This window comes from Dipodomys spectabilis, unplaced genomic scaffold (genome assembly GCF_019054845.1).
Source record: "Dipodomys spectabilis isolate Male_0828 unplaced genomic scaffold, ASM1905484v1 ptg000054l, whole genome shotgun sequence".
NCBI lineage: Eukaryota > Metazoa > Chordata > Mammalia > Rodentia > Heteromyidae > Dipodomys > Dipodomys spectabilis.
The window spans coordinates 13,375,505-13,391,551 of NW_024870731.1; the positions used below are offsets into that span (position 1 = coordinate 13,375,505).

Genomic DNA, 16,047 nt, shown 5'->3' on the forward strand with positions numbered 1-16,047 from the left:
GTATGATTGGGTGGGGGGGAGGGGGGAGGGTGGGAAGGGAGGTGAAGGGTAAACAAAGGAGGAGGCTGCAATGCTTGGTAAGAAATGTATGCATTATCCTGCCCATGTAATTGTAACCCCTCTGTACAGTATGTTCTCAAATAAAATAAAATTAAATTAAAAAAAAAAAGAAACAATAGCAAGAAAGAAAAAAAAAAGAACCTTCCCACTTGATCCACAAAGTAACAGCAATTTAGTTGGTTAAGATTGAAGGTGGGGAAGGAAATTTTTTTAAAAACTTATGTGCAAACTTTCCAACTTCCTGCAGCTGAGAATGTGTTTCTTTTCTAGTCTATAGAGTAAACAAGGGTCTCAGTACTGTCAGACAATCTTGAACAAAGGTGTGTTTTCATGATGTACTCTTGGCTTCTTCTGTCCTGACAGATTGAAGGGCTCAAGTCACAGGTCCAAGTGGGCTGTTGCTACTGCAACAACTTCCATTCCTAATGCCTAATCTTCTTTCTGTTTTTCAACCTCTATAGATCTAGATCTAGTTTGTTAAAAATTAAAAATATGACTACTAATAAAAATAACCTCCATTAGTGATATCTAGATGGTCTTCCTGTTGTCTAAAAGATACTTTAAAAAATCTCCTGGGGGAGGGAAAGTGGAAGAAAACAAGGGAGGGAGTAACAATGTTCAACAAGAAATGTACTCAGTACCTTACTTATGTAACTCTTAACTCCTCTGTACATCACCTTGCAATCAAATAAAATTAAATTTTTAAAAAATCTCCTGTAAGAGGGACTCCAATTGGCTAAGAATGTCTTCCCAAAACTTTCCAGTCTTTCTGAAACAAGAGGATTCAATCAGCGTTTTCCATCCAAAGATTGTACCTATGTGTTTCTCTGAGAAGAGAAAGCCTATGCATTTTCAGGTTTCCAGAAGGTGTATAACCCCAGAAACATTTAAAGCAGTGCTCAAGCAACCTAATTGTGTAATAGTTGGGGTCTATTGGATTGGAAATCATCAAATCTTATTCCAGGCTTGAGTTTCATAGTGGACAAGGCATTTAGTCTTTCTGTCTAAATAGCAGTGTCCAAGAAACATTTAGTTCAGTGTGAAGAATCCTGGGAGGAGTCAGGACACAAAGCTTCTTCTGGAGCTTCTACTATTTAAACTTTATGGATGATGTAGGAAGGGTGACTCATCTCCTTCAGCTACTGTTTCCTTCTCTCTGAAGTTAGGGAATTGGATAAACTTTTACTTCAATCCTGGACCTGGAGACCTTTAAAAACTCTGGACCAACTGGTGTACGAAAGTTTTTTTTTTAAGGCTCTGGATCTTCAGGTGCTGGTGGCTCATACCTGCAATCCTAGCTACTCAGGAGATGGGATCTGAGGATCACAGTTTGAAGTCAGCCCAGGCAAAAAAAACCCATGAGACATTTATCTCCAATTTTCTACCCAAAAAAAGGCAGAAGTGCAGCTGTGGCTCAAGTGTAGAGCACTAGTCTTGTGCAAAAGAAGTTAAAGGAAAAGATAGCACTCAGGCCCAGAGTTCAAGCCCCAGGACTGGCAAAATTTTTTAAATTAAAAAAAAACCCTCTGGATCACTAGACCCCATACTCTACCAGATAATAAGACCGGACTCACTCACTAGAGTTAGCAAGTTGGAATATGGTTTTGTTTTTTTAAGAAAGCTCCTTAAAACATTTTCTCATCAGCAAGGTGTAGAACACTGTAATACATATTCTTGGGTCACAGCTAACTTTAAAATACTGTGATTCTATTAAACGAACATTCCTTACATTTTGTTGAATTTTGATCAGCCTTAAAAATTATCTATTAGAATAAAGATACAAATTTTAAACATGAGTGAGTCATATTATGCATATTATATATAAATAAAAGTATTCAGAGAACTCAGAGCTGGAAAATTACCAATCATATAAATACATGTGGATACTGTATATATTTTTACTGAGTCCGTGTATGTTCTTGTATGTGCACATGTGCATGGATGTATGTATGACATAGATTTAATTTGCTTTGACTGTCTTACCAGTCATTTTTAAATCTGCAGTTACCTTTAACCCTGATAACAGCCAACTATTTTCCTACTCCTAATCAGTTACTCCCTTGCAATCTTCAGCAAGTCACTTAACTCTGTCTAGGCTTTTATTTCCTCCAAAAAGAAAAAGAAAAAGAGCTTACCAAACCTTTCTCACCACAATGAGAATTACTGAAAAGCATTTACCAGGCATTATACTTGATATCATTTACTTATCACACAATAAATGCCTAACTAATTAATGGGAAATAGGGTGATAATAACTATGTATTCCTTGTGAGAGCTTGTCAGCAGTACCAATATTACCTGGGAGCTCACTGGAAATAGACAACCTCAAGTCCCATCCCAGACTTCCTGCATCATAACCTGGGGTTTAAGGAGATCCCTCAGTGATTCACCTGCATGTGGATGATTGTGGAATACTGCTATACTAAAACAATGGAGACTCAGCAACTTGACAGACTAGTAGTAAGGCAGAGAGCAGGGAGCATATCCAAATCAGATAACTGTCAATGCACCCTCTTCTATACCCCCACCCCCGACCCCGAGTTGTCAGGTTATCTGAAACCCATTGTTCCTTCTCTACAACTAAGCTCCAAGCAGCAACCAAAACTCTTTGGAAAACATATTTTTGTGTCTACCAAGGTAGCAAGAGCACCATCATTTTGCTTGTTCTTTTTTCACGTTTTTAATTATTCAGCTGTCTCATTTGTCACTGTTTAGGGAATTATTACAAAACTTATGTCTACAAGGCTTCTGCTTAATGCATGTTCAGGCAACTAAGCAGATGTGGAATGGGTTGACTGCGCTGATAAGATTAAACATTGATGAAACATATATTTGCACAGCAATAATGATGCTGGCATTGGTATAAATAATATCAGGTAGATTCCCTGATCATCTTGGGGAGAAAAAAAATGAGGAGAAGGTGACAGAACTGCCAAGTATGTCTGGCTCACTAGGCAGATCATTTGCAAGTACATTTTTTTACATGTGAATAAAATTATGTTAATTTATAGCATCTATTACCACATTAAATTGAAAGAAGCATAATTAGGCAAAAAGAAACAAAGCAATGTTGATAATCCCAGAGGTATGTTTCTGGATATGTCACAATTTCTAGAGCTGCTTTGCATATCATGGGAAGTACATGTTTTAAATATATTCTTCTATACTCCTATAATTTGGTGTTATGTAATATGTACCCTGCAATCCAAGTTTAAAGGATCTTAAGACCCATCTCCCTACCACACACATTTTAGTAACTCTGAAATTAAAACCTATCTTAGAGTTGAACATATATCTCTATTTGACTGACAACATTTTTATTTTTTGCAATCAACTGGGGTCTTGGATCCAATTAAAGAGGGAATTAGGATCTCGAGTATACTTATCATAGTCCACAAAAAACATCATAGTGAATAAAACAAAAGAAGAACGAGATACCCACACAGCATTCAAGCAAGAGGTAGAGTTAGGTAAATAAAAAGTAACAACATTAAATAAGATTCCATGAATGTTGATTTCACAGAGCCAAAGGGAAAGATTAGGGAGGATGAGAGAATTTAGTGATATAGAAGTGTATAGAATTTAGTGTATAGAAGAATAACACTAAAAGAGAGAAAAAGAAGCATCAAGATGGAAAATATGATTATTCTGTAATAAGACCTTCTGTGGTAAACATTCAACCTTTTCTTTTTATTACACATACTGGTTAATCGTTGTTCTAGAAGGCAGGGTCAGGGAGATGTTTTCAATGTCTTTCAGAGGTTTTTTTATTCTCTTTCTCTTTTTTAGCCTATGTCACCTTCACAAACAAATGCTTCATGATGATTTTTCTCTTTCCATTGCCCCCTTCATTTCACTTGGACCAAAGAGGCTTCAATGATTGCTAAAACTTCTGTTTGTTGTTTCAGGTGATATCAAGATTATCGAACAAATCAACAGTCTCACAGGTATGGCTTTTTCTAGACAGTGAAATAGTTATCAGAAATCTGGAGGATTTCCAAAGTATCTGTCTTCCCCTTGAAACTTTACACATTTACTTTTTACTTTACTGTTTTTTACTTTTTACTCCAATTTTCTTCTCCATATGAGATGCACTGATTTTCTTGAGCTGAAGGATACCAAAACCTGCAAGAAAGTATTGAAGTTCTGAAGTATTGATCTTAAGAAGCCTTTCATTCTTTATTCACTGTCATATATCAACAATGTTTAGATAGATAGATTTTATATATATATATATGGATCTGAGATATTTTAGATGTAGTTTTATTTAAATGCTTAAGACAATGCCCACTTTTAAGAACCCTCTACTTCTTTTTGGGGGGGGGGGGGCGGGAGTCCAGTCATGGGGCCTGAACTCTGGGCCTGGGTGCTGTCCCTCAGCTCTTCAGCTCAAGGCTAGCGCTCTACCACTTGAGCCACAGCGCCACTTCTGGCTTTTTTTCTTTTTGCTTATGTGGTGCTGAGGAATTAAACCCAGGGCCTCATGCATGCAAGGCAAGCGCTCTACCACTGAGCCACCTTCCCAGCCCAAGGACTCTCTACTTCTATAGGAAACTTTTTAAATTTTTACTTACTGTAAAGGTGATGTACAGAGAGGTTATGGTTATATACATCATAAAAAGAGTACAATGTCACTCTTCCTTTCCTCTCTCCCAGTTTTCTAAAGAAAACTTTTGATTCATCATTTTTGCTAACTAGACTTTCATTAATGAGAATCATATAAGCCTAGGAAGAGCTCTTTTTATTGCTTTGTGCCCTAGAACTCAACACCTTACCTGCACAAGCACACGCATGTTCACACACACACTCAAACACACACACAAAATAGATCCCATTACACATTGATAATTTATTGACGATAGTAAAAGTAGGGCAAACATTTCATGTTCACACCAAGAAACTTCTTAGAAGGTCCTAACACAACCCACTTCTTTCAACCAGGCTTCTCTCTGGAACTAGCTGCCTTTTCTCTCTCATCTCTACAAATTCCTCCTCATCAAAAGGAAAAAGGTTCCTTCCATTTCACCTCTCTGGGCAGATAGCTCTTCTCAAAGCAGCCCCTACTCTCCCTCATACCTTTCTCTATTCTCTCAGTCATGAAGAAAAAATAGGATTTTTATGGTAGCTGTTTTTCCCAATTTCAATTTCTCACCCTTTCATAGACCTGTGACGATGAAGCTCTCTCCTAATGATATAACATCCTTGACTTAAAAATAATCTCCTCTAGAATTGAGACTGAAGTTCCTTACATTTCTAAAAACCACCAGAATTATAATAGTTTAAAAAAATGCTTATTTCTCTCTTGTTAAAAAGTCTAGGCAAGGGAATACTCCTAGTATATCACTAAAGTACCTGAATTTCTTCTTTCTGCTTCATTATCCTCAATATACCTTTCTTTGAGACCTCCTCATTCTCCAAAGTAGTTGCTGAACCTCCATTCATTTCATCCATATTCCAGTGTGGATACCCAAGAAATGAGAAAGAGTAAGTTAGATGCTCCCTTGTTTTAGTAGCCTCTCTAAGGGTCTTCAAATCATATCCACTTATATTGTCATCCTAGAACTTAGCCGCATGGCCAAACCAAGTGGCAAAGGAAACTGGAAAGGTGATTTTTGATTGAGTGCATTGCTAATGTTTTGTTAATTGCAGAAGAAGGAAAGATTGTGTTTAAAAAAGAGAAAGTAGGGGCTGGGAAGGTGGCTCAGTGGTAGAGTGCTTGCCTTGCATGCATGAGGCCCTGGGTTCCATTCCTCAGCACCACATAAGCCGAAAGAAAAAAAAAGAGAAAGTAATCAACTTATTCTGACATAAATGTGTGTTTTCAGAATCTTTTTCCTGATAATCAATGCAAATGCAAGCACTTATTCAGGTGTTTCTTTGCACATGTCTAAGTACTTCATTTCCATTATCTAACACCCCATATCACACTCACACAATTCCTAATTTACAGATGAGGAAATTAAGATCTTTTTAATTTTTTATTGTTATAATAAAGGTGATAGACATAGAGATTATAATTAAATATATCAGGTAAAGAGTACATTTTTTGGGTCCGGTTGTGGGGCCTGAACTCTGGGCTTGGGCGCTGTCTCTCAGCTCTTCAGCTCAAGGCTAGCGCTCTACCACTTGAGCCACAGCTCCACTTCCAGCTTTTTTTTTCTTTTTGCTTATGTGGTGCTGGGGAATCAAACCCAGGGCCTCAGGCATGCAAGGCAAGCGCTCTACCACTGAGCCAACTTCCCAGCCCCAGAGTACATTTTTTTTCAGACAATGTCATCCCTCCCCTCACTCTCTCCCAGTTTTTCCCTCTCGTCCCCACTTACAAGTTGTATAGTTGATTTTCAACATAGTGTCTAGGGAATTGCAGCTGCTACATTTGTTCACCCTTGGCCCCTCCACTTTCGTGCCATCCTTGACATCCGAAAGACAGATCAATGAACAAACAAAAGAAAAGAAAAACAGCAGCAAAGAAATAAACTTTGTTTCCATTTCCTCATTTCAGTTTCCATATTATTTTATATGATCAGGTAGGTATTGCATCTTTGTGTTCCTCTCCTTAAAAGTTTCTGCATGGCAAAGAAGATAGCTAACAAGAGAAGATTTTTTAAAATAATTGTACACTTATGAAAGTTTCAGCTAGTAAAGGACAGGAGCTGTAGGACTGTGGGACCAGAATCCCAGGCTGACCCTAAGACCTGGTCCTGCATCCTCTCTGATGAAGACAGGTTTGACTAGTTATGTGTCAGTTTGCAGTGGTTTCTCCAGCAAAACATTATAAATCAAATGTAAGGTTGCTTTAACTCTGAGTGTATAAACTCTATTGCAGTCCTGAAGGCATCAGCTAGGAAGACCATGAAGGGATGGGTCGGATGAGAAGGGAGAGATCTGTAACTGAACTTCCTGAAAGTGTAGCACAGGTGAATCCTGCTTTACAAGGAAAGAGATCATTCGGTATAGGTGGCCTGAAGAAAGAAACTGGGCCTCCTGCACAGAGGCTAGTATGGGGCTGGATGTTTTTAAAAATGTAGTCAGATGCTGGTGGCTTATGACTGCACTCTTAGCCACTTAGAAGGTTGAGATCTACCTGATCGTGGCTCAAAGCTAGTCTGAGCAGTAAAATCGAAGAGACTTCACCTCTAACATAACTAACCAAAAGCCAGGTTGAATGTGTAGTTCTAATGATAGAGTGCTATGCAAACAAGCAAGCTGACTAATCACAAGGTCCTGAGTTCAAACCTCAGAGATACTACTAATAACAATTATTATATCATTGTATATAATAAAACCTTTATAATATATGATAGCATATAATATAATAGCTATTATTTAAGTCTTGTCAGCAATGATGGCAGGTACAGGTAGAATAACTAATTGTTGTTATGAACACTGTCTTCTGCCTTAATTACAAGAGTCAGTTTCTAAGAAACTAGTCCAAGACACTAAGACTCCTTGCCACAAAAAACAAATGTGGAATTTGAACAAAATTATAGAAGCACAAACACTGAACAGTTATTAATCAGGAAATTCTATTAAAGTCAGTAGAGAGTTCTTGAAACAAAAGAATGAATAAATCATCAATGGAAGTGTAAACAGAAATCTAATTAGAGAATGTACTCAGTGTTTTTCATTTCTTTGAGAAGTTTGCCCTGTTGTGTGTTTAGCTGGGTGAGCGAATTTTTCTATTATACACTGCTAGTTTGCAAATGTTCCCCTGCAATCCATGTGGGTCCAATTTTTGTTAAAGCAGAGAGTTGTAAATGCTCTGGAAAATAAATAAAAGCAACACCATGACTTTTCCAATAAAGAACTTCTGGCTTCTCCATTAATTAAAATAATCATAGCTAGCGGGGATGAAGAGTTTAGGAACACCATTTTGTTCAGAAATGTTGAGCCATCAAGACTGCTATACTAAACAGCTTTCATAAGTAAATCAATAGCCCTACTTAGCAGCTATCATCTAAAATGAATGGGCAATTGCTTGAATTCACCCCAAGTTTTTGGTTGTGTCAGTTATGACAACTGCTATAATCATGACAAAGCCCAAATAAACCAATGAATTAATTAACTGTGCATTGAAGTCAACCTGTGAGACTTTACATAATCATCTTAGTGATTTTCAGTTCTCAATCATATTTGATAAGCAGTGTTTAAATGATTTTATCTTTAAATAAAACTGAAGCACAGAAAAGCAAATTGGCCTTTTGAGGTGAATTGAACTCTGGATAGGCACCCAAGAAGCCACATCAGAAACAAAGCAAAAAACATACTTTTCCAGTGACTCGTCAGGTCCACTATTTTACCTTTTGCTGGCTTTTCTGTCCTGGTTCACCCTCATGTCGGCTATCTTCTCCTATCTCCTCTCAACTTCTAAGCCTCCAGGATTCAATGACTCCAGTCAAGAGTCCAGCAGTCCTGGGGAAGAGGAGAGTTGGCAAGACTACTTTTCCTTCTTCTTCCAAAACTTGTCCAAGAGAGTCACCTAGTTCATTCTTGTTAATAAATTGTGAGAAACCAGAATTGGAAGCAGAGTAGCTTAAGGATGTTTCTTTTTTTTTTCCCTGTCCAAGTGTTCTAAAATAGGAATGTTTCAGGGCCTGGGGCACTGTCCTTGAGCTTATTTTGCTCAAGGCTAGCACTGTACCACTTGAACCCCACTTCTGGCTTTTTCTGAGTGGTTTATTGGACAGTTAGACCTTAGAGTCTGGACTGGCTTCAAACCATGACCCTCAGATCTCAACCTCTGTGTAGCTCAGATTACAGGTGTGTGCCACCAGCACCCAGCAGCAAGATTTTTGCTGTTGAGGATAATACAGTTTTGCCAGCTGACCTCCATGTAAAGTTGCAGTAAAGACCTTATCATTTTAAATGACAAAGCTTAAGAGTTTCACTAAAACTGAAAATACGTTCATTCTTAAGATAGTATTCCATACACTATTACAAGTGAGCAGCTGAGTGAACTCTAATCGGAAGCCTCTACGAATGCAACACCTTTCATAGTGTTGTCCACCAACAGTCTAAAAGACCAAGGAAGAAGAGTTAGGGAAGGGGGTAAAACCAAGCAAGAAGAGAAGATTCACTTGGAGATCAGAACTGAGAGAAAAAAAAAAACATTCAAAAACTAAACACAGACTTCTGTTTTTTAGGGAGTAGTAAATCTCTTAAGTAATTTGATCTTCTTCAATGGGCCTGCAGCATGAATGATGCACCACCACATAAGAAGTCTGTTCAATTTGTGCTAATCTGTGTTATCCCTTGATTTAGTCAGAGCCGAAGGGAAATGGCAGCATCAACAAAAGACTACCATCCATCGTGGAAGATGAAGAAGAGGAGGAGGGAGAGGAAGAGGAAACAGCCTCCCTCTCTCCCATCTATACAAGGAGATCCTCCTCTTCACTCAGCAAGAAAATTGGAAGCAATAAAAGCTACCTAGGATTAAGCTTAAAGCAACTGGCCTCAGGGACAGTACCATTTCATTCACCTATCCGAGTCTCCAGTTCAAATTCCCCACAAACCAAGCAGGAAGTCGAGCTCCCTAACCATGGTAAAAAGAAAGAAAAGAACTTGAAATTGCAACTTTCCACTCTGAATAGTACTGGACCTCCAGATCTCAGTCCAAGGTACAAATGCATGTCATATAAGTCTTTCCCAGGTGAATATGATTCCCTTTTGTAGAGATTAGGGGGTGCGTGGCAGATTTCTCAGCCTATCCACCACATAGGATCATAGACTAGATTTTTCCTCCTTCCTGAATTGTGTGTAGAACTTTTAGTACATGCACAGGTATGCATATGTGTGGCATGATAACAAACAATTCTATCAGCATTCTCAAAAGGATCCATGAAATGTTCAGCATCTCTTAAAACCTCCCTTTACATTCATTTAGCTATCTTTTATGTTAAATGTATAATCACTGTAAATGTAAAATACAAATGCGAAAAGAAGCTATTGATTTCTTTCTATGTTTCATATACTACTACATTCTGACTATAATTTATAAATTTATTATGAAAAGTAAAAGACATGGTACAGAGTCTATTATTGTTATTGTCTTCATACTTGATCTCTTCATAGAGCAAAAACTGCAAATTGTTAAGAAAATAAAATGTTGATTTTCATTTTCCATTATTATGATTGTGGATAGCTGAAGCTATTTCATTGCTGATCCCTTCAGTAGGTCACACAGCTTTACTTTTTAGTTAAAATTCAAGTTAGTAGCAACAAAAGTTACAGAGAATGTAAAATTATTCACTTGGAAAATGTGAAAGGGCAGGCTATCATGCATAAAAGCAATAGCAATTATCAAAGTCTCATACCAGCTGAATAATTAAGAGAAGCAAAAATTAATATTCAGTGCTTTATATAGTCATGTACTTTGCTAGGTAATGTCATCCTTCTTACTTTATTTATTCTTTTTGAAATCCAGAAAGTAATTTATGTTATTTCTACTATAAATTTGTAAGAACAGAAAATCAGATTTTAAATATTCTGTCCAAAATCTTAGATGTTAAGAACTGAATATTAGATTCAAATCACTCTTCTACTTGTAATCAGGTGACCTTTCTGATATACTACATATTTAACCTCTTAATGGGCACAATTTACCCATTAAGCCAATTAGGAAAAATGTAAGCTGAGAAGATTTAGCAAAAAGTATGTGACATTAAGTTGGCAGGCATTCGTTTGGAGACAGTAATTTGACAACTGCTTCTCTTCATCCTAGTTATTTACTAGAAGGATAACAAAATAAATTTTAAATAAGAGAAGAATCAATCAGTGGCAGAAAAGAAAGATTTATGGCTGGGCATTGGTGGCTCATGCCTGTAATCCTAGCTACTTAGGATGCTGAGATCTAACGATCCCACTTCAAAGTCATTCCTGGCAGGGAAGTTCATGAGACACTTATTTCCAACTATCCAGCGAAAGACTGGAAGTGGAGTTGTGGCTCAAGCGGTAGAGAACCAACCTTGAGCATAAAAACTAAGGGATAGTGTCCAAGCCCTGAGTCCAGCCAGCTCTAGTATTTGGGAGAAAAAAAAAAGATTTATGAAGAATATGATCTTATACTTACAAAAAGAATGTGTGTTCTTTTATGTATGGAAAAAGATTCTGAGAATATACGCTAGCATAGATGATTTTTATTTTCTGGTTTTGTTATGTGTATATATAATCTTCTATCATAGATTCCTATTTTTAGTTAGTGAGTTTTATATGATTTATCAAGGAAGATGAGAAAAATTCTGATATCAAATTAAATAGAAAGGGGCTGGGAAGGTGGCTCAGTGGTAGAGCACTTGCCTTGCATGCCTGAGGCCCTGGGTTCGATTCCTCAGCACCACATAAGCAAAAAGAAAAAAGCCAGAAGTGGCACTGTGGCTCAAGTGCTAGAGTGCTAGCCTTGAGCTGAAGAGCTGAGGGACAGCGTCCAGGCCCAGAGTTCAGGCCCCACAACCAAACCCAAAAAAAAAAAAAAAGAAAAGAAAAGAAATTAACTAGAATTAGTTAGTACTTCTATACATTTGTCCAAATCTAGAGTGAATTGGCCACAGATTTATTTTTCTGTTATTCTGGAGTCATTAAGCTACCAAGTTTTACTCAGAGCATTTATTTAATATCTACTCAAGTAAAACAGCTTCTGTGTATGCACATATATATGCACTTTAACCTTTGATTTGAATCTGAATCTGAGTTTTGAATCTGATAATATGTAGGAATCTGAATTCTCCAACTTCAGTTTAGATATGTAATTTTAAATTGTCTAGTAGGAAAAAGGTGAATTTTGTTCTATATTTTGTATATCATATCTTATTGGACACTGTATGTCTCAAATATTTTAAATGTGAAGACTATAAAAAATAATTACATAGAGATGAGCACCGGTGGCTCACACCTGTAATCCTAGCTACTCAGGAGGCTGAGATCTGAGGATCACAGTTCAAAGCCAGCCCAGGCAGGAAAGTCTGTAAAACTCTTATCCCCAATAAGTCACTAGAAAACTGAAAGTGGCACTGTAGCTCAAGCGATAGAGTACTTGCCTTGAACTGAAGAGCTGAGAGGCAGCGCCTAAGCCCAGAGTTCCAATCCCACAACCAACAAAAAAATGTACATAATTTATACTTATTTTGTCATTTATTCTCCAAAATCCATAATATATTGTATATGCCCATAACATCTCAATTAACAGACTCTGCATACTAGAACCTTAGTAGTCATGTAAAACAAGTGGCTGGCATATTGGATAGCACAGCACTGAAATATCCAGAATGTAAAAAGTTAGCGTCAAACTTCTTAAAATCTTCTTGAAATACTAGAGTTCATGAATATAAATGCACAATGCACTACCAGTAGTTTCCTTTCTCTTATACAGAATTGTTGATGGAATCGAAGATGGAAACAGCAGTGAAGAAAGTCAAACTTTTGACTTTACCTCAGAGCGAATTAGATCAGAGCCCAGAATTTCTCCTCCTCTTGGAGGTAAGTGCATTGTTTAATCTTCCCTGAAGAATAATATGTCTTTTTAACTTGTATCACTTGACATAACAACTGCATTCCCATCTCCATATATTAAAATTCTACTAGTGCCACCGCCTTGAGTCTGAGCCATTTTCTAAGCTATTAAGGTAGGATTTATAGCAGCTTTTTGTCATTCTGGCTAGATGCTCTGCCACTTACGAACCAAGCTAAATTGGTCAGGAAAGTCAAAGGGTAGCTGTTTATCAGATAATACCCATGTTTTCCTATTATAAATTCAAACCAATTTACAAAAACATCACCTAAACTAAATGCCATATTGCTTGTATACTATAAGAACACTAATTATATTTAACCAATAATTCAGTGAGAAGTTATGTATTTGCAGTTTATCCAATAATAAACAACTTGAGAACAGTGTAAGAAACTTGGAAATTATAAACAACTATATGAGACATTAACGTTGCACAAAGGTGAATTCATAAGTGTTTCTTCAACTAAAGCTCAGGCTTCTGCCTCACTTTCAATCTTGAGTACATTGTCCATACAAAGAAATCTGCCACCATAATGAAGTCCAGAAATGACAAATGAAATTTAAAGAAGACGCATTTGTATTAGATAAAGATAGAGTAAGGAACAAAGGTCAACAGGTTTGATCCCAAATAATTACCAGCAAACTATTTTTGTTTTCTTTTCCTTTTGTTTGTTCATGTATCTGTTTGGGTGGGGGCATGGGGAGACACAGAAATGGAGGGACAAAGTGTGAACAGATACAACAGTGGTACTCACTGGACACTATGTTGAAAATGAACTATACAAATAGTGAGTTGAGACGGGAGGGGAAAGCAGGGAGAGAATGAAGAAAGGGGGTGACACTGTCCAAAAGAAGAAAAGCAGAGGAGACAATGCTTGATCAGAAATGTACTCATTACCTTGCTCATGTAACTGTAACTCCTCCTTTGTACAGTATTCTCACAATAGAAAACGTTTTTAAAAAAGAACTGTATTCTTTATCTGACTGTAACTGTAACCCCTCTGTACATTACCTGTACAATAACAATAAGTACATTAAAAATAATTACCAGCAAACTAATAGATGCAAGATTATTTACCTCTACCCATCCTCTTCTCCTCCTTCCATTGAAGTGTTAGGATCTCCTGCTAATTACCAAATCCCTCTATAAGAAAAACCAAGCCCAGAGAAGACTTTTTTTATTTAATTTTATTGTAAAGATGTTCAACAGAGGAGTTACAGTTACATGAGTAAGGCAACAAGTACATTTCTTGTTGAACATTGTTACCCCCCTCCTTTGTATTTTTTTTCCTACTATCCCTTCCCCACCCCTCACCCAGCACTGATGTTGTACAGATCTTTTCCAACATAGTGTCTAGCAAGTATCATTGTTGCAATGGGTCAAAGAAGACTTTTGATTGTAGAGCTCTGAAATATGTCTGTTTCATCTCAATTAACAATCTTTCTCAGTACTTGTCACTTTCTGGGGACACTAAAGGGTCTTTGTAAGATTTCTCGTGGGATGAGGGAAGAACATAGGAAAAGGAGTATGGTTGTGATTTATTGGTTCCATTGCTTTATGAACACTATTGCCTTGCTCAAAAATATTCTATTAGAGTCAAGCTAGCAATAGAAACCAATTATGGGTCTCAGTGATGCGTTTTTCCTTTTAGGTCACCTAGATACCATGTACACATCATGTCTGTCAACCTACTACTTATTTTCTAGCTATTTCATTCCTTTTATCAATCACCTTCCCATACACTCATCCACTGAAATAACAGATTTTCTTTATTCTGCCTCTTAAGTGTTTCTCAGTTCTGCAATGGCTTTCTGTCCTTCCCTCCCTTAATCTTGTCTTGGTGACTGCATCGCTATCAAAGTCTATGCTTGAATCTCATACCATTTACTGTGCACAAATGGCACTTTTTTAAAAGTTACAAGTTTAACTAAAAAATTGCAAACTGAGCTTTTTAAAGCTATAATTGTTTAATTAAAAATAAAATAAAACCACAAATGTACTTGTGCTATTCTTCTCTGCCTAAAGCCCTTAGATGTTGCTCTTAGTGTGAAATCTAAACCTATTGCCTACGTCCCTACTGGAAATTAAACCCAGGCCTCCTGCTTAATCGGCAAGGACTATATCACTTAAACTATGCTTCCAGTTTTTTTGTTTTTACTTATTGTTTTCACATAGAGTCTCACACTGTTTGCCAGGACTGGCCTCAGACCATGCTCCACCCACCTAACCTGCCACTGTGGCTGAGATCATAGACATGAGGCACCATACTCAGCTGCCCTGAGTACTTTTTAAGTGCCCCTTTCCCCTTCTGGTGTCTAACCTTCAGGAAGGTCAATTATTGTATTTTCTTTATTCATGTATCAATCTACTGATGTCTATAGCAGGCAGCCATTTATTGAATAATTGGATTATCTCTGCAAAATAACTGTTCAATAATCTATTATGATTACTTTGCTTTGGGCCATGTTGAGTGACTTTTTTCTCCCATGAACAAGTTTGCTACTCATAACTCATGAGAATTTGAGAAATAGGAAAGAGGAGAAAGAGAGAGAGAGAGAGAGAGAATTAAAGAGAGAGAGGGGAGGAGGGAGAGAGAGAAAACCACTGAGTTTGTCAAATATTTTTTCTCTTCAACAAGCACTGACTCATTTGTACTTTTTGTCCTGGACAGAAGTAAATGTCCTTGGAAAATAGAGAAAAAGTGAAGAGGGAACCAGGAAATGGAGTAAATTACCTTTTGAAATGACACAGGAAGAAATAGGCCATACACAGTACAGATTAGTACCTGAAATGTAAGTGGCAACAGAAAACCATGTTCTCCTTGGCAAAGAAATAAATATTTGGGAGGGAATGAGAGGAGGAAAAGAAGAGCATCCTTTCGCATGGCATGGACACTGACTGATGCCGTTTTGGATAAGAATCAAAGAGGAAGAAATGTGCCGTCTTAGAACACAGTAGTAATTGAGTCTTGAGTAAAGGCAGGGTTGCCGTGGACACACCAATTGCTGGGGTCACAGTGACCTGTGCCTTGTTACAGAGTACATGGGCCCCATCCAGAGAACTACAAGAAACTTGTCTGATTCTGGGAAGATAGAACCTACCCAACATAGACAACAGGCTAAAGGTGATGGCGTGGATTTCCCTCCATGTTCCAATGACTCCGGAGTGCTCAAATGTACAATCTGTTTCTAAAAAGAACTCATTCTGTACGTGTCGCTTTTCAGACCCAGAAATTGGAGCTGCTGTTCTCTTCATCAAAGCAGAGGAGACCAAACAGCAGATAAACAAGCTCAACAGTGAGGTATGGAACTCTTTTTTTTTGGTCATACTGAGGTGATAAATGAAGATAATCCTGGTTTCCAAATTAGCAGCATAAAGTTGTAATCAGCCTTGCTAAGATTTTAGTCCGCCATGCAAGAATGCCCACTCAACTCCATAGGAGTCCTGTGATCTCCAACAAGTCTCTTACCCCTTCTCAAGCTGC

The 16,047-nt window shown here is 37.5% G+C and overlaps 1 protein-coding gene across 1 annotated transcript in view; it reads left to right on the forward strand.

The window, feature by feature from the left end:
- Positions 1-16,047, forward strand: part of Kcnh8 (potassium voltage-gated channel subfamily H member 8) — a 394,585-nt gene that overhangs the window by 355,246 nt on the left and 23,292 nt on the right. The window contains exons 12-15 of the mRNA XM_042680104.1: positions 3,969-4,007; positions 9,322-9,677; positions 12,425-12,531; positions 15,788-15,864. Of these exons, the coding sequence (XP_042536038.1) occupies positions 3,969-4,007; positions 9,322-9,677; positions 12,425-12,531; positions 15,788-15,864 (579 nt within the window). The remainder of the gene's footprint in view (positions 1-3,968; positions 4,008-9,321; positions 9,678-12,424; positions 12,532-15,787; positions 15,865-16,047) is intronic.